The 26,965-nt window shown below is 39.1% G+C and overlaps 1 protein-coding gene across 1 annotated transcript in view; it reads right to left on the bottom strand.

The window, feature by feature from the left end:
* Positions 1 to 26,965, bottom strand: part of COL25A1 (collagen type XXV alpha 1 chain) — a 365,971-nt gene that overhangs the window by 73,722 nt on the left and 265,284 nt on the right. The window contains exons 10-14 of the mRNA XM_080374081.1: positions 18,888 to 18,959; positions 17,895 to 18,002; positions 13,366 to 13,401; positions 3,127 to 3,153; positions 379 to 423 (exon numbers count right to left, since the gene is read on the bottom strand). Of these exons, the coding sequence (XP_080230207.1) occupies positions 379 to 423; positions 3,127 to 3,153; positions 13,366 to 13,401; positions 17,895 to 18,002; positions 18,888 to 18,959 (288 nt within the window). The remainder of the gene's footprint in view (positions 1 to 378; positions 424 to 3,126; positions 3,154 to 13,365; positions 13,402 to 17,894; positions 18,003 to 18,887; positions 18,960 to 26,965) is intronic.

The following is a 26,965-nucleotide window of genomic DNA, read 5'->3' as shown; positions in this document are numbered from 1 at the left end:
CCCAATCTTAACGTAAGTGTTTGCATCATGGGACTGAGTTAACAAACAGTAAAAAAAAGAATCCACAGAAAAATATATTTGTAAATATACTGTCTGAAGTTGCGCATCGCTAACACACATTTCTCTCTGGAATCCATCAGTCACCATCAAATCTGAACCACCAGATTTTCAGCTTAATTAATTACATTTGCTGCCTGTTCAAGTAAAACTAGAAAAAAATACTTCAGAGCACAAACCAGATTGTACAGTTTTTCAATGCAGCCAATTCGAAACCACAGCTCTGGATGTAAGGTTGCATATTGTTCATGTGAACAAGCCCTAAGTAGCTTTAATCAACTACATAAATAATGGCAGTGCTGACAAAGTCAGTGAACTCACCACTTGTCCGTCTCTCCCTGGAACACCAGGCACTCCAACAGAACCCTGGTGGGAAACAGACACCAGTGTTTAGCAAATTAAACAGGTCGTGAAACCTTTCATCTCTTAATACAGTACTTAGAAATGATGGTAAATGCTTGTTTATTGTAACTGCAATAAATTTTTCAAAACTTAATTTTTATCCAAGCTGAGTTCTCTTTTCAATTGAGATTTTATACTAATTAGACATGTTCTCATATTGCACATTTTAATGACTGCCGCCCTGTATGGCCTCTTCCAGAAACAAACTTCAAGCTTATTTCTTTGTAGTGTTGTGGATGCTTCACAAGAAATGAAAGAATTAAAGTGCAATTCCATTTAGTGCTCTCAATAAATTCTGAGACTGATCCTACAAAATGGAATTTGGCACCTGAACAAAACCATTAATGTTTCAAGAGGGATGCTTGAAGCTCAGTAACTGGTAGCACCTATCTGTTTTAAGGCTTTTTGGAGATAATCTGCAACAGTTCAGCCTGACAGTGCAAATTGCAGATACTCTTTTGAATTGCATCAGTATTACTGCAATCAATATTTAAAAGCCAACACAAACCAAACACAAGGAGCTAAGAAGGAAAGCAAAATGTCAGCATTGACTTGTAACATCAGAAAGATAATTTTACAAAGCTCTCATACTATAAATTTCTGTATGATGGACAATGTTTTTGAAGGAACTTGTGCGACTTGGTACAGATGTTCAGTGAAAACCTGAGGCATAAAGAAAGCAGGAAAACTGCGTATGCTTAACACAGCATTCTCCTAGTTTTACATAATACTGGTATCGCTTAGCAAGGAAACTGAAAGCATTACTTTTCTTTTTCATTTATAAACTTCGTAACAGGATACAAAACCATAACAGCTATTTGAAAGGCTGGCACCCTAAAAAGAGGACAGGGTACTGGGAAAGACAGAGGCTTTGTTAACAGTGAAATGTGCAGTTCCCCAGAACCCTTACAACAAATAAGCACCCTGTGAATCCCTTCATGCCCTGCTTTGTCTCCATCCCAAGAATCAATGCATGACATTTCCCCCTCTATTCATATTGGTTGGATGTTCCACTAGAAATGGTTTAGTCAAAGGGCACCAACACCCAAAGGGAACACATCCAAAATGGATGCACATGTTTGTCAATGAATAGAGTTGAGAAATCCTGTGAAACAAGAAAAGAAGCAACTCATGAGGGTCACAAAATACCTCCAACATTTGAATGCCCAGGAGGCTCCAGCTCATAACAGAGCTGCAAACCACTAAGAAATAATGCACTGGCATGTCAGCATATCTCCATGACCCAGAATGCTCTCCCCTTACTCCCAAAGCTTCCACTTTGATGTTCCTGTTGGCTCTTTTTGCTGGATGCGTGGTTGTGACTGCTACCCGCTGCAAAGGGGGCCTAGTGAACATTTTCACATCATTGTATAATTTTTCCAGAAAACTAAAGACAAAACTCAGGAGAATATTAAACCATCAGCCTTAATAAACTATCCTAATCATAACAGTTCTTCCTCTCAGTGTCAGTCTTCTATAGCTGTTGATTTTTCTTATGAGACAGAGGATGTTAGAAAGTGTAAATAAAGCTGTTTCTACCGTGGCAAGTACAAGTTTATCAGATATTCAAAAGGTCATTATCACATAGGTTTTGCTGATGCTGTACATGTAACATATCCTCCTCCCTGAGTCTTAGGGTATAATTTTATAATGGCAACTTAGACATTAGTACAGCTTTACAATGCTGCATTCCCTCATTGCTAAACATGAGGGGTAGTCTTCTCCTTCAACTTGCAAACCCTATACAGCCCACATCTGACAAAATTCCACCAATTTACATGCTTTGGGATTACATTTTTACATATCAGCAGGTTTTTCTTTCTTTTGTTGAAAAAGTTCCATTTGAACAGATGCAAGCAAACCTTCACCCTAGAGAATATTATCGCAGAAGAAATAAAACAGAGGTGGCATCCTTCTTGCATATGTTAAAATTAAGCCTGTTTTATTAAATATCTTCCACACAACTTTTTAAACTTTTGAAATTATCTAGAAAATTACTTGCCTTGGTGGTGCATGGGAGAGATGCTGGAGAAGTGCCACTTACTAGCTGTTATTGCTGATATATCTAGAACTGTTTTAATGGTGTAATTCCATAAATCCTAAGCTCACTCCATCAAACTGAGGCAGTCAGCTTTAATGAGTGTAAATAATGCTGAAAGCATTCCCAGGAAGTCAGGTCTCCGGTTACTGAAGGAACAGGACGACACCGGCAGACCACCTGAACACTGCCAACCCAGCACCATTTATCAGCAACACCTATGTCCTTTGTTTCTGCTGGTCAATTCTTTAGTCATATGGCACTGATCTACTTGAGTAAGGACATGCATTTAAGCAGAAACTCTATCTCTCCACCTTTCACAACGTTTTAACTTTGGTTTCCTAGTCATACCAGTGCGTGAGTAAGAAAATTGTAGTGACCTTTTCACCTGAAAGTTAAGCAGACAGATTGAAAACAGTCTGCTCTGTATTTCTTGAACTTCCTATGGTGGCGGAAATGAGAAATCTGATGTCTCACATTATACGGCTGCATTTTGCAAAAACAAAATTCAGAGCCTAAACTAACTGATTCAATGCGGTGTACAGTAGCTAATTCCATTCACCTTTTCTGCTCGCAATTTGGCACCAGGAGGAATAATCACTTTCACAGTATTGTTTTTTATACTATACCTTTTGTCCTGGAGGCCCCTGAGGTCCCTGCAAAGGGAAAACAATTCAATTAACATCATAACTCTAGCCAATTTAAACCAAAATGAGCAATTAAAACTGTCTTATTGTGCAAGCACTCTGATACTGGACGGAAACCAGCTTATGTTTTATACATCAAGTAAAAATTTATACTAAAAATGCACATTGGATCTGTTCCCTTCTCTTTTGGAACTGATCTAACTACTAACTGGAAGACGCAAATTTTCCCCCTTCTAATCTTTTCTTTTCCACCCATCTGTTTCTTCTAATACTGACAAATCTGTTAACATTAAGACAACTGTGGTTTTTCTCTTTCTGATACCAGCTAACAGTTAGCCAGTTGTGTGTCCACAGTAATACATCTGCTTGGCAGCATAAAACCAAGGTTTAGGCAGACAGGTAGCTTTTAAGATAGAGAGAAGCATAAGACTCAAAAACTTTTCACCTTCTAGGTGTCAGCATACATGACTATGTTTTACCCAATATGTGATCTGTGCCATCATTTGCAAGTTAAAAGAAAAATCATTAAGAGTTTATTTCAGAAACTATTAAAAATGCCCCTGGGAAGTAAAAGAATCACCGTTTTATCCTGAGAAGGCAGGAAGAGATATTTCAATTCAGGAAAGCTTAACTGCTTAATGTCATACAAGAGTCAAAGTCTTGTTAATATTAATAGAACCCATTTCTCATCTGGTGTCTCTGAAGTACCCAGGGTTTGTGGCCACAGTGGAGAGGGGAGGCAGCAGGGAAATAGATCAGCCAACTACGTACTTGACATTTTGGCATTCTGTTTTGGTAAGAGCCAGACCATATATACTACAGTTCTTACTGTTTTCCCCGTGTTCTTACTTAGGGTTCTGGTGCTGTATCAAGGAATGTGAATTCTGAGTCCATGAGGGTGTAAAACAAAAAGTCAAAACTGGAGAATCCAAATCCTTCTGATGTGTGAAAGAACAAAAGAAGAATTGACAGATATCAGAACTGCAATTATTCAAAAAAACAAAAGGATTGCTGCTTCAAAATGCAGGGCCAATTTTATTCTTAAGGTAGTGTGAAGTTAGGCAGAATCCTCCACTGTTGGCAGATGCAGGACTTGTTGGAACATTGCTCCAATGCAACTTTAAACTGCTAACATGGATAATCTCCACTGGTGGTAATTCTGGGTCCTGGATCCACTGATTTTTATGAAGTCTTGCAATTTTAAAAGTGGATTCATATGTCTAAGGTTGGGCATCAAACCTTGCAAAAACATAGATTAATGTTGCTTCTTGAAACTTTTGCCTCGTTGTCTCAGCAGAACTAGGTCTTATAAGCATCTCCTTTTCACTTCAGGGACATATTTTGCTAATGGAAATTCAACTATGAGGTAAAGGGTGAAAACTTTGCTTCCTTCTTTTCGAAGGGAAGCAAAAGTCCTGAACACTCAGTTCTGGTGATGATCACAGCAATGAGTAGAGACGCTATCTGCTTTTACAGAGTGGAGAAAAAATCCCTGCAGCCCACTGCATTTTGGAAAACCTGCTGTTTAAATCAGATCTTCTTTTCAGTAAATGCCTGAGTTCTAACCGTAAGATTTGCTAGAGGCTGAGGACACCAGTAATACTGAATGTGGTAAATGAAGAACAGCCTATTTCTTAAGAGTTGCTTGTAGTCTCCAAGAACACTGGAGACCGGGAGAAAACTAGATAAAACAAATCAAGAGAATGTTGGTAGGTTAAAGTGACCTGCTGGGGAAGCAATCACAGATACAACAACATACTCCACAAACAGCTTTTTTTCCCTTTCTTCCAGAGAATGAAATAAGTTTCTTTCAGTGTTTGACATCATGGAAGGTGATAAGCCAGGAACCCTCTCCTTCTGTGAGAAAGGTGCAGGTCTGACTAACATCTTAAAAACTCCAAGAAATTAATGCACAAACTAGAGCTTTCCTACATCACCGTTACCAAAATAAGCTCCAGATGTCTGCACCCTGGGCATCAGTTATCTGTTGACCTTTCATGTATTAACCAGTTACATTTTGGGGGAATTTCAGGTCTTAAGAAAAATTCCTCCATCAATAGGCCAGACCAAATACAAAACAACAGATTACCTTTATAGGTCATACCTGCTGCTTTTACGTTCAAGGAATGGATATTACCTCTTCAGTTTCTAGCTATTTAAGAAGCTGATAAAACCTGAAGACATTCAGCTATATTAAATTACCATTCAGGAGCCTTCAATACAAATTTACTACTTAAAGGTAAAATGATCATTCACTTATTATTACCATCCCCCAAAGTAAACTGTTAAATGTGCTGCTCTGTTGAGCACTTTATGCGTGGTGCTTGCAGCTGTGAGCCTGTGGGATGGATATAATTCAAGATGTTGCAGGCGTCTCCAGGAAAAGGTCTTTTCCCAGAATTTCCCCCTCACCATTGCCATCATTCCAGCTCCTCCAGAGGAGTTACTGAATAAGAGAATATTTATACAGTAGCATAGTCTTGCTCTTATTGTGCCTTCAAAATGAATCATTCAGAGAAAAGCAGCAGCAGATACCTATCAATAAATAATTTATACAATTAGTAGTTTTCCATTTCGGGTACTAAAGACTTTCTCAGATTGGAAATGGCTCCGGTGTCTCATGCCCGTTGAGCTACCATGCCACTTGACAAAAACAGTCCCCAACATTATGGCTACCTTCAGAAAAGCTATGCTTAGAAAACCAATTGTAATTAAAACCTTACCTAAAGTGACACATTTCACAATTTACACATGATAACAAGGGCTGCTTATCATTTGACCGTTCAGACTGTATGATATAGCTGAAAGGGAACAATTTTTATTTAAAGCACTGCTCCCTAGCAATGGAAAAGAAGCTCAAAGCCACTGGAAACTTAGCAGCTCATCCATTGAAATCTCCCATCCCTCCCCCACATAAGCCTGCCAGCAGCCACTTAAACCAGAAAACCTGAAATTAAATTACTAACAGAAAACGACTTCAAAAAACTGTAAACCACTGCAGAATTGCTGTAAAGTGCCTATTTTCCGTGAGTGAGTTACATTCTCTGAGCAAGGCACAGAACCACACTGGTGAGATAGAAATAAGCAAGTATTCTCCCAAGTACAATCTGGGAGAAAGAGAAGAACATGAAGGGATATAATAAAAAAAAAACCCTCAAGACTTGAGTTCATTTCCAGAGGTATAATTGATAGCTTCTAGAAGAACCTATATAGGAAATTCAGTAAGTCCACATGGATTTCTCCCCGCCCCGGTTACTCTACTGAAATGGGAAGAGTGCTGTGTTGCTCACTTGATGAACAGACAGTAAGACCAGCAATCAAAATCTCTATGTAGGGCTTGAGACAGGAGCAGAAGGCAAGAAATACGTAAAGGTTTCCAACCAACTCCTTAGATTGTTTCGCTTTTTCTTTCTTTTTCTTCAGCTGTTCTCTGTTCCATAACAGCTGCAGTAGTACCAAAGGGATGCTTTGCAAATGCAGACTTGGCTAAACTTCATTTTGGATAGCTCTTCTGGTCCAGGCTGCCCAGTACAGAGAGCTACTACCACAGCTCTCCACCTCATTCCTCTCAAGCCCAAAGCCTCTGCTCTGCAGTGACCATGCACTTGTGAAACATACAGTAGTCTTCAGTAGTTGGAGGCTTGATCTACTACCACAGCTAATACATTGTCATTCAATCTCTGTCACTATCATCCCTGGGAATATGAAGGAGGTAAAACAAAAGCCTTTAAGAAAAGAGCTGTAGAATTCTTTCACTTCCTGCCTATATGTATAAATATGTTATCTATAATTGATCAACAAATCACTCTATAATAGTCTATGCAGATAATGTTGATAGTAAATATTTGTCTTTTGCCTGCATCACGGGAAGCTGCCAGAGTTTCCATGCTCAGAATCAACTCCTAAACCATTGGTGACTAATGTTAAAAAGCTCATTTTATAAGGAGCACCTAGGCTTCAAAAATTCCCATGAAAGTTTATGAAAACTGTTTGGATTAAGTGACTGCTTAACATTTTAGAAAATTATGCTACTTTGCTTTAAACTGATACACACATTCACTGAGAAACTTCAGCTGAGAGGGCTTAAACTTTTGGTTGTAAGGGTTGCCCAGAATAGGAAGATAACTAAATACAATAAAAATTAAAAATAGTTCTGTTTCAGATACCATGAACACTTCAGAAGAACCCTTTGCCATCATATGCAATTGAGTAAACTATCTAGGCAGCTATGAAAAGCTATTGCAGGGCTTCAGTGAATTAGGTTCTCATTCAAACAGCTCTTCAATAGGAGGATGGAAAAGAAGGTGTATTGCTCCAAAGAAATTCAACTGCTACCTATGTTTCTCTGGAGATGGGGAATTATTTGATAGTTGAGCACTTGGAAAACTGGGTAACCAAGGATAAACAAATGTTAATAAAAGTCTTCTATGCAACTGTGTTTTTTAAAAGGTAAAATATTTCCACTATGGATGCCATTCTTCAATCACTATTTTCTTAAACCAACAGACCTCCAGCGCTTATATCATATCAAACCTTGGCATCACAGAAATGATCAAATGAAGTTCAACACTTCAGTTGGGCCCTCACAAGTAACTATATGGAATAAATAAAATAACAATAATAAAAATAAAAAAACAACCAAAACTAAAAAGACTGACCTAAATGTAGTTAGAACAAATGTTCTGAGTACAGAATTCTTCCTAGACCTCCCTTCTAATGTTACAATTATATTTTCCTTTTAAGCTTACTCTGTTCCTTGTGCTTTAGCAAGCTGTAAAACAAGAAATAATTCTGCCCTGTAAAGGTTAAAGTTGCAGTTTCAAAGCACAGTAATTCAGGGAATGATACATTAGCAACAGCCTCTCAAAGTGTTTTTATATTCAACTTCTAGTGACTTAGTTATTTAACATTTAAAGAAATGTATGAAATAGAAAGTTTGGGCAATTTGCAGGTCTGGGGCAGCAATAATGGTTCTTTTTACAAGGTATCAGAGTTCATGGACAGTAAGCACAAACACCAAATGAAAATGCCTAACAAAAATATGATGAAAAAGTGAATGTTTTTGTATACTGAAAAATTTATATAGGAAAATACATCACAATGGTACAATACACTGCCAAACAAAACCTCTCTTTTTTCCCCCAAAGCTTTTGAATAAAAGACTTTTTTAAGCTCCCACACTTCCTAGGTAAAGTAACTAGAAGGCCTCTAGGAGACACTGTGTCTATATTTCTACAGGACAAAAGAAGTTCCAAGACTGTTCTTGAGAATAGGTATTTCCTTTTTGGTGCCTATAAGAATCATCAAACACTTAAAATAGAATCATAGAATCATTTCAGTTGGAAAAGACCTTTAAGATCATTGAGTCCAACTTTTAACCTAGCACAGCTCAGTCCACTACTAAACCACTTCCCTAAGGGCCACATCTACATGTCTTTTAAATACCTCAGGGATGGTGACTCAACCGCTTCCCTGGGCAGCCTGTTCCAGTGCCTAATAACACTTTCAGTTAAGAAATTCTTCCTAATATCCTCCCTTGGTGCAACTAGAAACAACTTCTCACCCTATCACTTGTTAATTGGGAGAAGAGAAGAGACCAACACCCACCTGCCTAGAACCTCCTTCCAGGTAGCTGTAGAAAGGAATAAGGTCTCCTTCCCCTGAGCCTCCTCCTTTCCAGACCAAATAACCCCAGTTCCCTCAGCTGCTCCTCATAAGACTTGTTCTGTAGACCCCTCACCAGCTTCACTGCCCTACTTTGGACACACTCCAGCACCTCAATGTCTTTCTTGTAGTGAGAAGCCCAAAACTGAACACAGTGTTTGAGGTGCAGCCTCACCAGTGCCGAGTACAGGGGGACGATCACCTCCTTATTTCAACAAACCAATTTCTTACTGTTCTAATGACATAAAGAACTCAAAAAGAAACCTGAACTAGCAGACGTACATGAAGAGGAAAGCACAGGTTTCATACAAAGTGTTCATCCGCATTTCAGTGGAACCTGTGTTCTACCCACTGATCCCATTTTCTGTGTTTAACAGGCACATAACGCAATTCTGACAATGTGTTCTTGCATGGTTAAGGAGTGTTTCATAAAGACTGTAATTTCTAGAGTATTTAGTATTGAAAGGTGCAACACTTTAGTATTAATTAATTGTCTAGATAAAAGAATGACCAGCTAAGAAAACAGATTAACTACGATGGGAAACCTCATATAACTTCTGATTGAGCAATGCCCCCCTCCTATGCTATCTACCTTAGCTGATGAAAAGAGCAGCAATAAGTGTTAATTAGTGCTCAGGCAGAGCTTCTTATCATCATTCTCTTAGTTATTGTTGTGGCAACCGTTACTGAAGTACAGAGGTTACAAAATGCCAAAGCCTATTTTTCCTGAGAATTCCTGCAGTTTAAGGCCAATGCAATTGTACTTGAGAAAAAAAAAAATAGTTGCCGTGAGAGGCACGGGCTGAGAATTTCTGTTTTATCTGCTAGTTCTTGGTAAACATTTGCAGCTAAACAGCTAAAGAATGATACCTCATAAAATTTACTGTGAACATGCTAACAGAATGAAACAAAGAGGGCTGCTGCAGGACTTTGGCAATTGAAAAGAAAATCACAATTGGTAGTTTCCTGGAGGAGCTATGAAGGTTCACACCAGCTGAGGATCTGACCTTGACCATTGGTCTAAAAGCCTGAATTGAAGCCAGCAACACTCCCCAGTTAGTTCTGCCTGATCCTTCTGAGTTCATTTAAACCTAAGATGAAAAATTAATATTAATTCATTTTAAAGATGTGATATTTTGCAGACTCAACTGCAAGGTCACAATTTTCCACTGCTTTTCACAGAAATGGCAATATCCTTTGGAAGGACATCCTTCTTATTCTGAATAACTAGTAAAAGCAGTAACTATAGGTCTTATTTTCTTGAACAGATGCCCAGCAAGGTTGTATAAGCACAAAACTATTAGTTTGGAAAACAATATATCTTCAAGCAGAGGGATTCTGCATTTGGGTTAATCATTATAGTATAGATTTCTTTTGCAGAGAGACACCTTTACCTGAATTTTCTGGTTATTCTGGAGATTCATTCTGTTCATGCAAAACATCTGTAAAATTACTTACCTGTCTTTAAAGCCAGTTTTGGGGGATAAAATAATATACGGGTTTTTTTTCAGTGACAAGAAGTGGTTGATTCATACATTGAACATGTTTAAATTTACTTCTTTTACAAGGAGCTGAAAACATTGCAAATTTTGTTCTTCCAAATTTTTTTTACTGTGCACTAGTTTAAAATATGTTAAACACAAAAGCACCAAAAACTCTTCCATGTGGAAATTAGAAACAAAACCACCCCATGCACACCTTCCATCCTATTGCAGTTTATGAACCGGAAAATTTTGATCATCAGTGTCAGCTTTTGAGATTTCCCATCACTGAACACCTTAAGTTCTTATGAATAGTCTGGAACCGAAATCCTAGCTCTTGGGTAGAAAAGAATCACAAATTCATTTACAACTTATTGTGAAAATTAGAAGATAAACCAGAAAAAAATTTATAGTATTTAAGAGTCCTTATCACCAGGAAAAGAAGACAAATGGCATGGGAGTAAAGATGAATTAGGAGAGGCAGGACACAACTTTAACTGAAAAGGTTGAAAAGCTAAGGAAACTACTGGCCTTCCCTCTTGCAGGGCATATATTTTGCTAGTTCCACATAATGTTTCAAAACTTAATCCCTTTGGTTGACCCTCTGCTTGGTCTCCCTCTGCATTCTCTTAATCCTTTCTGCACACAGGAATGATAGCTTCATCTCTTGTAGAAAGTAGATCTGCAGGGCTTTCAAGTGCAACGGAAACCAGACACAAATTGCAACTAGTTGTTCTTACATTCCCTTCTAACATTAAAGATGCATACAGTCATACCTTTCTAACTTAAACCTAAGCCTCCATCACACTTAAAACCAAATTGAACTATCTTGGGTTAAAGAGAAAACAGATTCTTCCTGACACAGCAACATATAGAGCCCAAACCCCCTTGTAAACAGCTCTCCCAAACATCTCAACTGCAAGAATAGAAGAGCAATAGAAGCATACTGGCACTCTGACAATCTGGAAAGATTTTCAACCGGAAATGCTATTTTCAACAAACAGGATGCTAACTTGGACTCCAGACTCTTGGTGTGAAACAAAGGCAAGTCCTTACAAAAGAATTCCTGCAGAATTAACCTAGAAGTTCCTTTGGGCAGAGATCTCCCATGTTCATTTAACTTTAAAAAGATAATACATGGAAAATGCAGAAAAAGAATCACAGGTAGGCAAAGGCCTGTGTTCTCCACATCAAAATATACCTATTTTCTCTGACAACACAATTTTACAGCATACTTGTTGGGAAATCAGCCATTTCTGAAGTAGTGTCTCAATTTCCAATACGTTTGTAGAGAGATATCTGAGTACAGAAATCCACAATGGAAAATGTCAGAAGCAGCTAGACAACACCTGAATAATTGTACCACTTTCCATAGGGAAGAAAGTCTGGAAATCTATACTGGCATAAAGAGCATGTCAGAAGCATCCAGAAGAATAAAAAGAAATTAATTACCTCCCTGATACTCTGATGCTCTTTACTTGATGTACACACAATGTAACATTTAAGCTGTCAGCCTGACTTTTAGAGCAGGCATTTGGAGCTGGAAATTCATGTTATCTGAGGTCTTTCTCTAACTCAAGCTTGCCAATTTGATATTTTAAACACCTTTTTTTCTTTATTGAAACACACTTGCATTTAGAGAAACAGGTCTGTAGTAGTTCTGTATTCTTACACACAAATGGTTACTTTAGAGCAGTGGGAATCTTCTGAACGTGGAGACTAAAAGGTGATGAACTATGTTTTGCTTTAAAAGCCCTCAGGAATTCTGTGAACCTGAAGATCTGGTCTTGAATAGAAGGAAGACACTGTTGTAGAATCTGAGTGAGTTTTGTCCAGAGGTCAAATAGGACACTATTCCAAAGAAAACAAAACTAACAACACCCCCACCCCCCCCCCTTCCTAGCTATTGCACCTATTATTAACAGACCCTCAGAAACCGAAAGGACAGAACAAAACAGAGCCCAAAAACATGCAAAACCCCTTGGTAATACATTTGGGAGGCTTTGATTTTGGTTTGTTAAACAATTATCTTGAATTTTAAAAGTACAGCACTTTAACTGGCTGATCACAGCAGGTATTTCTGAGTCTCAGAATCTTAGTTTTTTCTTCAAAAAATATTGGATTTTGTCAATTCAAAATGTTTTGCAATTTGCCAAGTTAAAATATCATCACACCTGTTTAAAACTTCATAAATTCCAACAGAAAGCAATCATATCTGCACTGATTGCTAAGCATATAATCTTCCTCCTCAGAAGCATTCAGGAATCAAAACCACATGTCACAGGCTACAATTCTGTCATCTCTCATAAAAATAGGAATGACCATGAGTGTTTAGGGAGAACTTAAGGGGAAAAAAACTCTGTATGTTTCACAGTTCTGGGAATATGTGACAGGCAGAAACTTCTGATGCCTTACCCTGTGCCTGAAGCTGATTTACAACCAGTGGAGCTTCAATTTGCTTTGAAATGAATAGGGTTAATTAATTCCTGATGCAACAGAAAACATCTACTCCCATATCTTAATATTTGTAAAAAATGCATTCATTTGACTATTACATTCTCACACACACACAGAGGGAAAAATACAAACCCCAGGAGAGAAGAATATTTGAGAGTTTCAGTATGCTGCGCGGTTCCATCAGGCAAAGGGCCAGAGCTATTGCCACAGAGACAGCTGGGATTTTGGCCCTTAAAACAAGTACATGGTTCTTGTGCTGCTCCATGGTCTCAAGATGGAAACAGCTCAACTTCAGAGACAGTGATAAGTGGGGGCCAGGAACAGGGAACACCTGGCTCGGCTCTTTTTTTGCTTTGCTATGCCCTTGCCCTTAGCTGTTTTATTTCCCTCTACTTATGGAAGTTAAAAAAAAATGCCTTATGTAATGGGCAACCGTATGTAAAAAAAGTATGCTGTCTTTCTCATCTTTTCTTCACAAGTGAGGCTTCAAATAGTCTGTGACAAAGGAAAGTTAGGAAATACACAGCTATAAAGCTTTTTGGAATTTCTCGTTTTGAAAAGTGTGTATGTCATGTATCTGTTACAGTTTGTTAATAAACTGGAATAGATAAATACTTACTGTCAGTCCTTGTTCTCCTGGTTTTCCTGGCTCACCCTGACAATAAAAAAAGGAGAAAATAATTTCAGTAACATGTCTTGAAATCAGTTTTCTACCTAATAATAAAGTATCTTTAAAATTCCACTTTTAAACAGGTATGGCAGCTGACTGCAGATTAAATATATAACCTTTTTTTCTTTCTAAACTACTAGGCCAAGTCTCAGACATTTTAAGAGGCCAAGTGCTATTTCACAATCTTGTAATGGTATAGCTCTTGAGGCAACAGTTAAGTATCGTTGTTCTGACTCTGTTCCTTGGTTCCAAATGTAATATTCCCTTGCAGTCAGTGGCGCTAAAGGACAAAATGAAATGCTGTTTTCACATATGTGCTGAATCTCCCTGTTTACATATTGCAAAATTACTGCTTTGTGTCATCACCTCAGTTAGCAGGCATAACTTACCATTGGAAATTATCATGTTTCATAAACCCATGAATATTGGTGTTTTGAAGCCATGCAATAATTACTCAACTGTTAAATACTTGGATTGGCTTTTAAAACAGTAATCCTTCATTTTCCCAATGTATTCTCTTTCTGTGGGCACAGATCTACAAGAAGTCAGGATCTACCTTCTCCCCTTTCTTCCCATATGAACACATACAACTGTCTGTAGACACAGTAAAACATGTAAGTTGTACAATGTGAACTAAAAATATCCATCCAAAAAACAGTTCCTACCATTCGAGTGATCTGGTTTATAGATCACTCCCTTATAAACCCAAGAAAGCACAGGGCAATCCATATGCTGTTGTATCAGCACAGCTGCAGGATCTTCTTTAGCAGCTTTGTTATAAAAGAGAACTATCAAAAACTTGATAACTGTTCTGAGGTTGTTGTTCTTGGCAACCAAAAAGAATTAGAACTGCTTCTCCGGGTATGTGCGCATTCCATTCAGAAGCAAACACACAGGAGCATCTGCACCCCAAGACACCCAGGAGAGAGAAACCACACAGGCATAGATTTCTGACAGCTAATTAGCCAGACCTGTTGGACTTTTCATCTCACTCTGAAGCCTTGCTAACTTACATATACAGTAATCACACAGCCTGATGTGAGCATCAAGAGATCCTCATAAATGTTTGGAGATAATGGTGAAATAATTTCAAGAGTTTACATCACACTCTTTTGTCTTATTACCAGCAAAAATCCTTATTCTCCTTTTACTTCTTCTTGGAGGTGTTAAAGTTTCAAAGTCTCTGTGCTGGTTTCTGTGCGATGCAAAGGGAAGTAACCTATTCTAGGTATCATGCCATAGGAACGCAAGTATGTTCTGGTTCCAACAGCTTCTTCTGTTGACATCCAAAGAAAAGTTTAGCAGGCTTCACAACCTTTTCTTACACCCCTTCCTTGGTTTTCGCTCTGCTGGCAGTAGGCCCAATGGCATTTCCCTAGCATTTCTACCTCCTCAGCTCTAAAGGTTTCCTGCCTGAGAAACCAACACCTTTACATCTCTAGAAGCTTTAAGTATCTGTATCAGGATGAACACTTCCAGGATGCAAGGTGGTAATGACACAGATGGAGATGTGTGGGCACAGATGGAGAGGTGTGGGCTCACAGGCTGCTCCCAGCCCTGCTTACACTGTGGAAGAGAAGTAATGGTTGCTGCCGGAGTTGCTCACTGTGCCTTGCTACCTTGGCTGCCTGACTTTTTCAGGATACACAGCAAGTGTACAGGCATGGGGAAAAGCCAGGGCCAAAACATCGTCTTATAGCTCTGGTGATTGCAAAGCTCCTTGCTTGAGCAGGACAGGTTGGAAGAAAAGCCCCTGCAAGGAGGGTATTACTGCCTTCTAGTTGTGGTTGGCCACTGTAAGGACATCCTTCTATAGCTGTGTGAGGTTGCAATGTCCCTGCTCATAACACAGTGTGGCTACTGTTGTTCAGCTCTTCAGCTCAAAGGTCCACACAAGCCTTTTAAAAATAGAAAGCTGTCATTACCTCTCAGCTAAGCTTTCCCTTTACAGTTCTGCTGCTCAACTGTATATCACATAACTATGGAGGAACAAGCCTTTTGAGGATCAGAAACATTAACCTGAGGGTACAGGACAGTAGCAAGGAACAGGATGGTAATAACAGTCAGCAATCTGTCTGGATGGTTTCTATCCAAGTGCTTTTTTGTATATGATTTTAAAGCAGTATTATCAACTGATTTTCCATAATGCTATAGGGCTTAAGATAGCCACAGCTTAAAAAACTATAAAAAGAAACTCTCCCTTGCCATCTAAAGTCAAAATCACTACAGAACTATTATGAAACGGAATGACCTCATTGCATAAAATGCATGACTTTCCTGTTATGAGAAACACTAATGTTCCCTTTGCTAAAAAGCACAAAACCCGAAGCAACACACAGTCACATTGTAATCAGCAACACCAGCTGATTCTGCTGGCCTTTTGTGCATGAATTATAAAAATGGTATCATTGCAGTCAGAAATGGGTTCTGGTTTCAGTCTCACCCTCACTACAGCAAACCAGAAGCCACTGTGCTGTTGGCAGCCAATTTTACCATACTAAAACAACACAAGGCAGGCCCAGATGAGGCCCTGTCCTGGTTTTGGCTGGGGGAGAGTTAATTTTCTTCTTAGTAGCTGGTGCAGTGTTGTTTTGGATTTGGTGTGAGAGCAGTGTTGATAGCACACTGATGGTTTTGGTTGTTGCTGGGTGATGTTTATACTGTGTCAAGGACTGTTCAGTTTCTCAGGCCCTGTCAGGGAGAGGGCTGGAGGGGCACGGGGAATTGGGAGGGGACACAGCCAGTACAGGTGACCCCAGCTAGCCAAAGGGGTATTCCATACCATAAAACATCATGCTCAGTATATAAACCAGAGGGGCTTGGCCAGGGTGGGCTGATCGTTGCTCAGGGACTGCCTGGGTATCGGTCAGCGGGTGGTGAGCAGTTGTATTGTGCATCACTTGTTTTCTTTCTTCCCTTCCCTTTGGATTTCATTCCTCTCCCTCTCTCCGTCCTTTTCATTACAACTGTTATTATTATCATTGTTCTTTCATTTTTATATTATTTCAATTATTAAATTGTTCCTATCTCAACCCTGAAGTTTCACATTCCTTTCCGATTCTCCTCCCACCCCCTGGGTGAGGGGGAGCGATCGAGCAGTGCGTGGCACTGGCTGGGGTTAAACCACAACAGGCCCAAAGCCTGATCTCCTGCAGGACTAACAAGAAATGAGTAGCTGGTCAAAGTAAAGCAACACAATGGAAGCAACAGATTTTTCATGTTATTTCATAACCTTGAGCTAGAACTTACAAGGGCAATGGTGGTAAAAACCAAACCAAACCAAAACAGCAGCAGAGGCAACGCTGCAGTACCGCAGGTCTTAATTGGCAAGCCTTGCTGGGTTTTCACAGGAAATTTTAGCAGAGTCTTACTATTATCATCATGTTATATTATATTTGTACAGTTCATACAATTTCAGATGAGGTAACCCGAGCAGGGCCAGAACAAGAGTGTGGATATTTTCTTTCTTGGTTTCACCTATAAAAGGCCCTACAGGGACATGTAATGCCTTCTTGTCCTGGCCCCACATAATGAGCAATCCTTTTTCTTAAAAAAAATATGTTTCAGTGTTGGTCCCTTGCTAGTTCCCTATGTGTCCTCTTGGCTGCGATCTTTACTTATCATGGGGGTGTGTGAGGATGTGTATCTGTACATGCGGTATTTCACTTGTCACATCTCATTCCTCTCTGTGGTTCTGTTTCCGCACTAATAACACAGTGGCATTTGTGATGAAAAAGAGGGGTACTTATTTTAAAAAAATGAAAATCAAGGAGGCTGCAAAATATAAAACCAAAACCATATTCATATTTTGTTTTTTTTAAAAAAAAAAGCCACGTGCTTATGCATCTGTTTAAAAAGCGTTTAATCATCAGATTACGAAGTGCCAAAGGTGGTGGGTCTGATCCTGTGCTTAAACCAAACAATAAGCTATATACTGGATTCTGCTGGTTGTTCTAGTGAAATAACAGGGGATAAGCCAAAGAAAATTGTTCCATCTGACTTGTGTAAAGATGGCAGAATCTGACTTAAAACTTCACTACATTTTGGGCAGCATTTAGTAGTTTATAACTTAAATTCCATGATTTTTGAGGCTAAATTGGGAGGTGAAAAGTCAAGCCCATCCAATGCTACGACATCTCAAATTCAATTTTGTCTTGCAGTGTAAGTAGAAACATTTACTACTTGTGGAGAGGGACAGACCCTCCTTATGCAGCTATTAAATACCAATGAGCAATTGGGAAACCTTAGAATGTGTGGGGAAACTGTCAAGGGTGGGAGGCAAGGAACCTAGGTGTTACTCTTGGCCCTGCTATGAACTTGCCCTGTGTATGTGAGACTTCAGGTACACCATGAAATCTGCCAGTGGTTCAGCTTTCACATGTCTTACTTGCCAGTCTTGCCGCAGAAAACATCTTTGAAACTGAGCTGGCATACACTTGAGAGGAATTTGGAAACATGACAGCAACAGACTAACTCACCGGTAAGCCAGGCATCCCGCGAGGACCATCTTTGCCGGTATCTCCTGGGGGACCTCGAGGTCCCGGTGGTCCTGGAGGCCCAGGGGGTCCAGCTTGTCCTTGGTCCCCCTAAACCAACAAAAAACTCATCACAAGTTTGTTTTAGAGCCATCAACTACACAAAAAGACATTGATTTACCCAGAAAGAGTGCAAGCCAGGCTAGAAGAAGCTGGACAGTGGCTTCTTCACTGCTTGTGACAAAAGTCTGCACTTTGCCTTGAAGACCAGGGGTTTTATCTGTCCAGTACAATCAGCCATAGAGCAGAGGTTCAAATTCTAAACTGCTTGTCCTACTACAGGACATGTGCCAAAGTTTGGGGTAGCCTTGCAGTATTTTACTCGTCTAATTCTCCAGAGCAAGTAACCATTTTCAATAAGCAGCTGTTTGCTTCACAATTGGCATAATCATAACAAAGCTGAGGCAACAAAGAGAAGTAGAATGTGAGAATATTCAGTTTGCATGGCAATTTTCCAATCCAATCAGTGATGCATGGATAGATTTAAAAAATGAGCATAGAAAATAACTGCATTTCCAGGAACCTGTATGTAATTTTTCATCTGTTTTGGGGAACCGCTTTACAGTGACAATAATGTGACTCTCTTAATGATTTTTACTAATTCATTTCTAAAAGCCAATTTTCAAAAGAGTTGCCAAAACATATTACCTTCACCTTTAAAAAAAAAAAAAAAAAGACACCAAAAAATGGTGCTGAAGTTATTTAAATTCCAGCACACCACTGCAAACTGCTGTAAAAAGCTGACTGCATCTTAAATGTGGATCAATTAGCAAAGCTACCCATAGCCTTTAAATTGTTAATATCATTACAGTTGCTTCATTCCAACAACATTTTCATATTAACAACCCGCTATAAGAAGGCATCTTACAAAACAGGTACAGCAGAGAGTAAATTGAATGTAAAGAAGAACCAGACTCCAGTGAGATGAAGCACTACCTTAATGAGGCGGCGTTTAATGAGCTGCTGATCAGCAGAGAGAAACCCATGATTGATTTTAGGAAACACCATCTGATCAGGCAGGTGAGGTCAAAGGTTGAAGATCAGAGATGAGAGAATTGAAGAATAGACATCAGAAGGCCCGAGAAAGAAATAAAGACATATTCATTAGATTTATCATAGCTAAAATAATACAAACCGGTGCTTCTGCCTGACAGAAACTGTGCATTTTGTTTTGAAGAAATTTACCTCTAATGTACAGGACACGACACTTTATGAATTAATGGTATAAATGACTTAACTGTGTAAGTTTTTTCTGCACAGATTTTCTGTGAGAATTCTTCAAGTGTATTAATTTTTTCATTACCTGGGCTCTAAGAATAAGTGTTTTTATATGCTGTTCCTTCAGCAAAGCTTCTAGAGACAAAGCACCAGTTCAGCTTTCAGTCAGATTTTCTAACCAGCATATTGTGCCATGAAGAATGGTGTGATTTTAATAAGGACTGGAGTTCCAGCTTGATCAGATTGCTTCAATCCTTCCTGCTTAATTTGCAAATGCACTTTGAAAAAATCTGTATGTACAGATTAAACCTCTGATATCTAACACAAAAAGCTGACTCTACGTAACCAGCATGGAGTTCACTGGCATTTTCCCCACTCCTGTGTGCCTCAGGGAAGCAGAACTACAGAAAAATCTCATCTGAAAATAAAATACTGACCAGGATAACGGGGATTGTGGGTGTTTCCAGGGCTAACACTATACACAGTTACAGATTTGATGCCATGCTCTGCATCAGGGGTACTTATACCAATGCAATTTGTAAGGGTTGACTTAGGTCCACCATAAGGATTCATTGGTATTCCATGGTAAAAACAAATTTTCATGTGCACTTTTATGCTGATACAGAGAGACCTGACTGAACAGGTACGTGTCAGCCACAAACCTTGACGGTGAGGATCTGATTACTGTGCAGAGCAGCGACTGTGGGGAAGCCTGGCAGACCCTAGGGACACAGCATAACATGGTACCAAAACAGCACAACACAAACATCACAGAGACAATTTACTAACAGACAAACAGAATGAACACTGTTTAGTATACCCCACATTGCCTACTGACAGGAAACAGCCTCTCTGTCATATGGGAAACAGTTAGGTTTGCACTACACTGCAGATGCAGGTTGTTACTTCACTACAAGAATATCAAGAGATTTTAGAAGGAGCAGTCCCACAGGGATTAATTTTCTTAAAATTACAGTGAATTGTTATGATCATTTGGCAGTTGTTAGATTATCAGCCAGCAGATGACTGAGCCATTTTCAAATGAAATGTGCTGTAGCACTTCAAGAGAGCTATGCTGAAAGCTTTGGCTCTGGATTGCTGCAGAACTTGACAGCAGCGACAGTGGATTTTGAAGCGCTTTGCATGATTAACTTCCTGCTCCTCACATTCTGTTTAACATATGACATTCAGCACATAAACTGGTAGTACATACACAATTATAAACACTGAACAACAATCTACTGCTACATCTTGGGTAGTCTGAAATGGCCAAGGCCAATATTTTCAAAACGTATGCATAGCAGCATTTTCTTATCCAGGGCAATTTTTTTTCCCCTGAAGTGCTGTGTGCTGCATATGGTTTTGCATATCCTATGCTACTGACATGTGCAGAATTTGCACTGTACTGGTACAAAAAAGAAGAGTGTGGTAATTGTGGCCTTCTGTGACAATACAAGGGGTGAATTTTGCTCTCAGTTCAACACCTTTCTTGTGCTGCCTTGTAGGGTGCAAATTAGACATTCTGATAAAACTGAAACCTTATAGAGCTGAGCAGTGAACTTCTAAAGAAAGAAAAGCCCAAGTCCTCTCCTTGCCTTTAGCATAGCACGCTGTCTGAAGTAGAGGCTTGTTCAATGGCTGATACACATCAGCTGAGGAAATAGATTAAAATACAGTCTGGTTGCCCTAAGCTCCCCGCACGCATGCATGCACCATGCCACCTCTGTGAGGTGTGGCTGGTGGCACAGCCCCTGTGTGAGGCCTGGAGTGTACGGCTGCAGGACTGCAGCTTGGCACCTCTGAAAGGGAAGGCTGTGCCTGGCTCTGGCTGCCAGACAAGGTGGCTTCCAAGACATCCTGCATGAAGGCTTTGCTGGGGCAACCCATGTTGCCACAGTGCAAGAGCCCTTTGCAGTCTCGTTGGCCCCGTGGAAAGCACCAACAGGCAACAGCAGCCTGCCAGGTCCCTCAGTTGCAGCAGATTCTTTTAATATGACAAATATTTGCTCTATTCAACTCCACATACATTCACATCAGAGATCCTCTGGATCACAAAGACTGCACTGGTCTTTACGGAAAAAGGTACATGATGCATACATGTCCTTCACTAGCACCTCTGGGCTGCATTCAGAATCTTTATTCCTGATATATAACCATGAGACAAGCCAAGACCCTGTAAATGGATCCCATAAAGCCAGTGGCAGTTTTACCAGCCTTCCCACTCCATTCTGACGAACATGGTGTGGCTCAGTGACCTGAAATCTCCTCTTTAGAAACAAGTAAAAAGAAAACAAAACCAAAATAGACTAAACCTCCAAACATTTAAAGAAACTCACTCCTGAGACACTGCTAAGACTGGAATGATAAAACATCTAGAAAACAGATGTATAATATTTACATTTATCTCATTATGGAATACGAGCTAAAGAAGTTATTAGATAGTACCGTGCCAGAATCTTTACATCTGTGACTCATTAGCCCTGCTGTGCATATGGTCCATTCCTCTTCTAAATAAAACTTGAATACTCGTGTAATGGAAATGAGTACAAACAAGAAACCTACAAAATAACTAAAATCTGAGTAGCAAGCAATAAACTTTAAATCTCATTTATTTAAAAAAAAAAAGAGGATAAACAGAGAATCTTTTAACAACTTCATTTTTACTCATTAGCCTTTAGGATTACAGCACAGTAATTTTCAGCTACCTCTAAAAGTAGCATATTTTCAATTCGACGTTTTAAAAAGCAGAAGCTCAAAACTCATATTAGGTTTCGTTTATCTCATCTTGAACATGAAGGAGAGCTGAGAATTGTTTAAGAAAGGAGTTTACTCAGAAAATATACTGGTTTGCCATGAAAGATATTTTTTTTCTTGAGAAGAAGTGAAAGAATTTTTAAAGTTTTGTGTAGCTCCACACAAAGACATTTACATTTCACAGTCCAGCCCCAGAATTCTCAATACTTCCCAACACCACATGAACCAGTTCAAGAGCAGCTATCAGAACTGCAGTTTTCTGCCTAGATAAACAACACATGAGGAAAAAGGGACAATCCCATTCTTCCATCAGCAGCTTAGTAACTTCAGCTTCTTCCCAAGTAGGACAAAGCTTTCTTTCCTTCACCCAAAGCAGGCATAATCTCAGACCTAATGGTCAGAGATATGCAGTGCCAGCTTGGATCTGGATCATCTCCCCATATGTAACAGGCATATTTGGAGTCAGCCAGAAACACGTGAATATGAAATGGAACCCAGCAAAGAAACTATAATGGGTACATAGTTTTTGCATGTGTGGGAGGCTTTAGAAGGCACTGCATCTTCTGGCATCCATGGAAGATAATGTTGGCAAACAATGAGCTTCTAAAAAGGCATAAAAAGAGCTATCCTTCCCACAAAATGAGTTCTCTTCCTTTCCTGTCACTCTGCTATAAATATAGTCACAAATATCCCCCAGATCTGTTTTATTTTTTCTCTATCTAAAGCTGTTCTCAACGATGGATTCAAAGTTACTCAATTTTCTCTTTATTTGGTTTGATTCTTGAACTGCACATAGGAAGGGCTCTCGTTCTACACCCTGGGAGGCCCTCACAGAATATAAAACACTACAGTGATCAACAGCGACCACTGGCCCACTAAATTCCTCTGCTGACAGCAACTCAAGCTCACCCTGAAATGCTGGCTGGTTACAATTTCTAAACTAGCACATTTGTTGCATGCCTCGCTGCAATTTTTGCCCAAATGCCAAGCAAAACATGATGCTTGGTGGAGGCTAACAGGCATGTGACTATGTAATGCAGTGTCCTGCTTACCTACCTGGAAATGCAGATAAAGCCTACTCATCCCCATACAACAGCTACTGAGAAAACCAAAGGATGCCAGAACATATTGTTCCCTCTCTCTGATTTTTTTACTTAGATGGAATACTCCTCCTGTTACATACATCACAGCCTTCAAAGATGTAATTCCCACTAGCAGTCCTAGATATTTCACAGTACATTCAGCTTTGTGCATTGGTCTCCATGAGGTCAATATTATAAGTTCATTATAACCTCGTCGTAAGGCAAGTATAATAACATTAAGCAACAGCTTTACTGGTTTTGCACTATGTTGCGTACACTCCATTTTGACTATTGCATTTGCTTAGTATAGTAAATGTCACAGTCCTCCTTAGGATTTTCCTTCTGACCTGCCAATAAACCCAAGCTGCACAAGCTTACATGTTCCTGTGAAGACATGGTAAATGAGACAGGAATTACCACCTGCTGTTCACTTGCACTTCCTAAGGTTACAGCCAGCTGCTGCTATTTCACATCAAATCACACAGGCTTCAGGCCAGAGCGATCCTGACACTCTTTATGGCTGCTTTACCTCCCCCCAACACTACCTCCAGTTCTAATTAATCCCTCAGACCAAGTGCCAGTCCTGCAGCTAATTATTGTAACTGCCCTGGGGAATACAGTGTTTGGTATCACCCTGTACGGTGCCATGGACTCTCAGTGGGAGCTCTTTTATACAATCCCTTTTATCATAGCTGCTGCTTTCTCCATCAGCAAATCTGCTAACTAAAACAGTGCACCACAACAAGACAAGGAACCAGGAATTTCTTTTCGCTTAGGCAATCATTCGGCAAAGACCTTTAATTTGAATACATTATGTAACGATATAGACTTTGTATTAAAATAATAAAAATGTAACGTTTAAAGATCTAGCACAAACGTATCACTATAAAAGCGTTATTTCCTATAACAATCTCTGTATTTTCACAACGAACTCTACCTGATGCTGCACTCAAAATGAACAAAGCTGGAAAAAACCTCTCTATTTTGGTCTTAGTATTAAAGATGAATTTTCAGTGATGCAAATGTGTTTTCCACACAACTCTGTTACGAGTTCTGATGAGTGATCACTATCTGACCTACACAGAATACCCTTCCTGAAGGTAAACCTACTCCTCTCACTGAAAGTGGTGGCAGGCATCAAGTTAACTTCAGGATGGGTTGGTCCTCCCCCCCAAAGTTGGTTCTTACAGCAAAAATCTTCTGTCCTGGCTTATGTTTCTCTTCAAAATTTATACCCACTGCAGTTATGCAATGCAAGTAAGTGGTTCAAGCCACTTCTGTGATATTTATTAGGGCTGGATGGGTTTTAGAGCTGTTTTTGATCATATTGGTCTAAATCAAGTGTGAAATATTGCAGTGTTTTTGTGTGGCAGATGCAGTTTGAGATAGAATGACTACATGATGTTTTCTCAGTCACAAGACAGGGCTGTAGAAAAAGGAACAGGATGTTCAGAGACTTCCTTCCTCACCATTCCTCTGTCACTACTAAAAAGGGGCAAGATGCAAACCAACTGGTGGTGACTGAAGACGTGCATTGCCTAGCTCTTAGAGAGGAATGACAACATCCTTGTCTTGGGAGCAAGTATGTGGCACTCTAGTGTCACAGCTGTTCTGCATTCCCCAGGGGAACCTCAGGAGCAAAACATCAAAGGCATAGCTTGGCCCTGGAGAGCCATCCACAGCCAAAAGGATGCTCCCATGAACTCTGAAAGGAGGCACATCTCAAGTCTGAGTGTCCCAGTGCTTCAGACAAAGTTGGCAGCCAGTACAATCTGAGTTCTTTCCTAACCTCTTCTAGTTACAAAGCTCCAGGTTACTTTGCTCCAATTTGTTACCCTAGTTTCAGCTTAATGGAAAACAGGGGAGCCACATCAGCCTAGTACTAGTGAAGTAGAACAGATATTTAGTCCGAGGAATGCAGCAGGTGAACACCCCTGTAGCCATGTAGCAGATAAGGAAACAACGTCTGAGAAGTTAAATTAACTGCTCATGATAAATTGACATTAAACCAGATTCCAGCAGTTTTCTCAGAGATGTTACTTTCATGAAAGTTATGTTAACAGAAAGAATCACGAACATTTTTTAGCCTTCTTATTGTGGCACATTAAGGGTACAGTTTGAAACAGTGGTTATATATAGTTTATAACTTGAACTGTAATTTGCTCTACACAGGACAATTAATAACAGAAGAAATAACTATGTGGGTAGTCATACCGATAAAGTATGAATTTAAAGCAGTACTGTGCTTATACTATATGTTTGAAGTAACACATAGTAAACCAGAAAATAAGCTTTTATACAGACATAAGAATACCACTTAAGGGAATAGCATCACTGTATCACCACCTTTGCCACAGCTTTTTGCAGTGTATTCATATAGATGAAACCAAAGAGTACTTAATCAGAAAAGAAAAGGGTGGGGACAATGCTAATTTATGCTAATGAAAGCTACGTAGTCCTTCTATTAAGGCAGATAAAATTCATGAGCAGTATTTATAGAAGTTAAGAGAAACCTTAGTAGTATCTAATCAAACATCATCAAGGACAGTCCTGAAAGAAATTCACAGAATATGTTTAAATTATGTACATTTTTATTTAATTAATATGGTACTGTGACTATAATACAATACATTTTTGCTTTGCCAAGATGTTGAATGAGGATAAAAATAGCGCCATGCACTCTTTGGGAACAAAGCTTCCTATTACATCACTGATTTACCTACATTTGCTACAGTTGCAATGCCTCCAAAAAATGGAAACCTGCTTTTGGTAAAGTCAAGAAATCAGGTTAATTTATATAGTACTATCTATTTTATGAAGCAAACCTATTCCATTCTAAAAAAAAAAACCCAAACCCACCAACCAACTTTTGAATGAAACATAATACAAAATAAGATGGCTTTAAAAGAGGGTGAGTAGTTAATGATCATGGTTTGATCATCACTCAGTAACTAGTATTTTCTGATTTATGAATGAGGTACTGATTCTAATGACATCAACAGAGGTTTTCCATTTATTGTCAGTAGGAACAGGAAAAGGTTCAAAATATTTGTTACACATTCCTTCGAAAAATATTAACAAGTAATAATGCACACATATTAAAACCAGACTTTCTAAAGTTTTCTTAAAAGAAAAATTGGCTGAAAATGTATCACTTGGATACCTTTAATTTTCCTTTAATATGGGACAGTAAAAAAAGTTTTGTCTATAATGTAACAAGTGAAGCAATAGTTGAGCTTAAAGAGATAGCTTGTATCTATATATACACATATTTGTATTTAGTTATTTCAGTAAATAGACTGCTTCCAGGACCATTTCTGTCAATATTAGATAATTTTAAAATACTTTGCCAGCACATAAGAGTAGAACCCGCAAAATTTCTATTGTAGAACAATGATTTCTCTCTAGTGTGCAGCAAATAAGTGGCAAATATATTAAAAGTAATCAGCAAAGGGGAAAGAGTTAAATAGAAAAGAATGTTTTATCATTACCCAAAACTAACTGTTTTAACAGTACACAAGGAATCTTAAAACTTGGAGCCAATAAATAACACAATAAAATAAACTTCTGAATACCTTTCCTTTCTAGAACTTAATCTCTTCTGCTGAAGATATTTTAGAGATGTTACCAGTTCTGTGTAGAACCAGCTGCTAGGAAAATTTAGTTAAGCATACCAAAAGGAGAAAATAATTTTGTGAAATACTTAAGTATGGCCTCTGAGTTGTTTCTTATTGTACCTAGACCAAGTTCAATTTAAAGGCAGCTGCTAGCTGATGATTTCTGGACCTAATAAACAAGGAATCTCTCATGCATCTGAACTAAATGACAGAAGAGATTTATTAGGTCATTTACAGAAGGATGAGAACAGACTTATTAAGACACTCAGTACTAGCTGTTCCATTCCTAAATGTTCACCTCGGAAGATTTAGTCATGGTACAATCTCTACTTGGCAATACATC

Source organism: Falco punctatus, assembly GCF_963210335.1.
Source record: "Falco punctatus genome assembly, chromosome: 1".
Classification (NCBI taxonomy): Eukaryota; Metazoa; Chordata; class Aves; order Falconiformes; family Falconidae; genus Falco; species Falco punctatus.
This window is presented reverse-complemented; position numbering and strand designations above follow the sequence as displayed.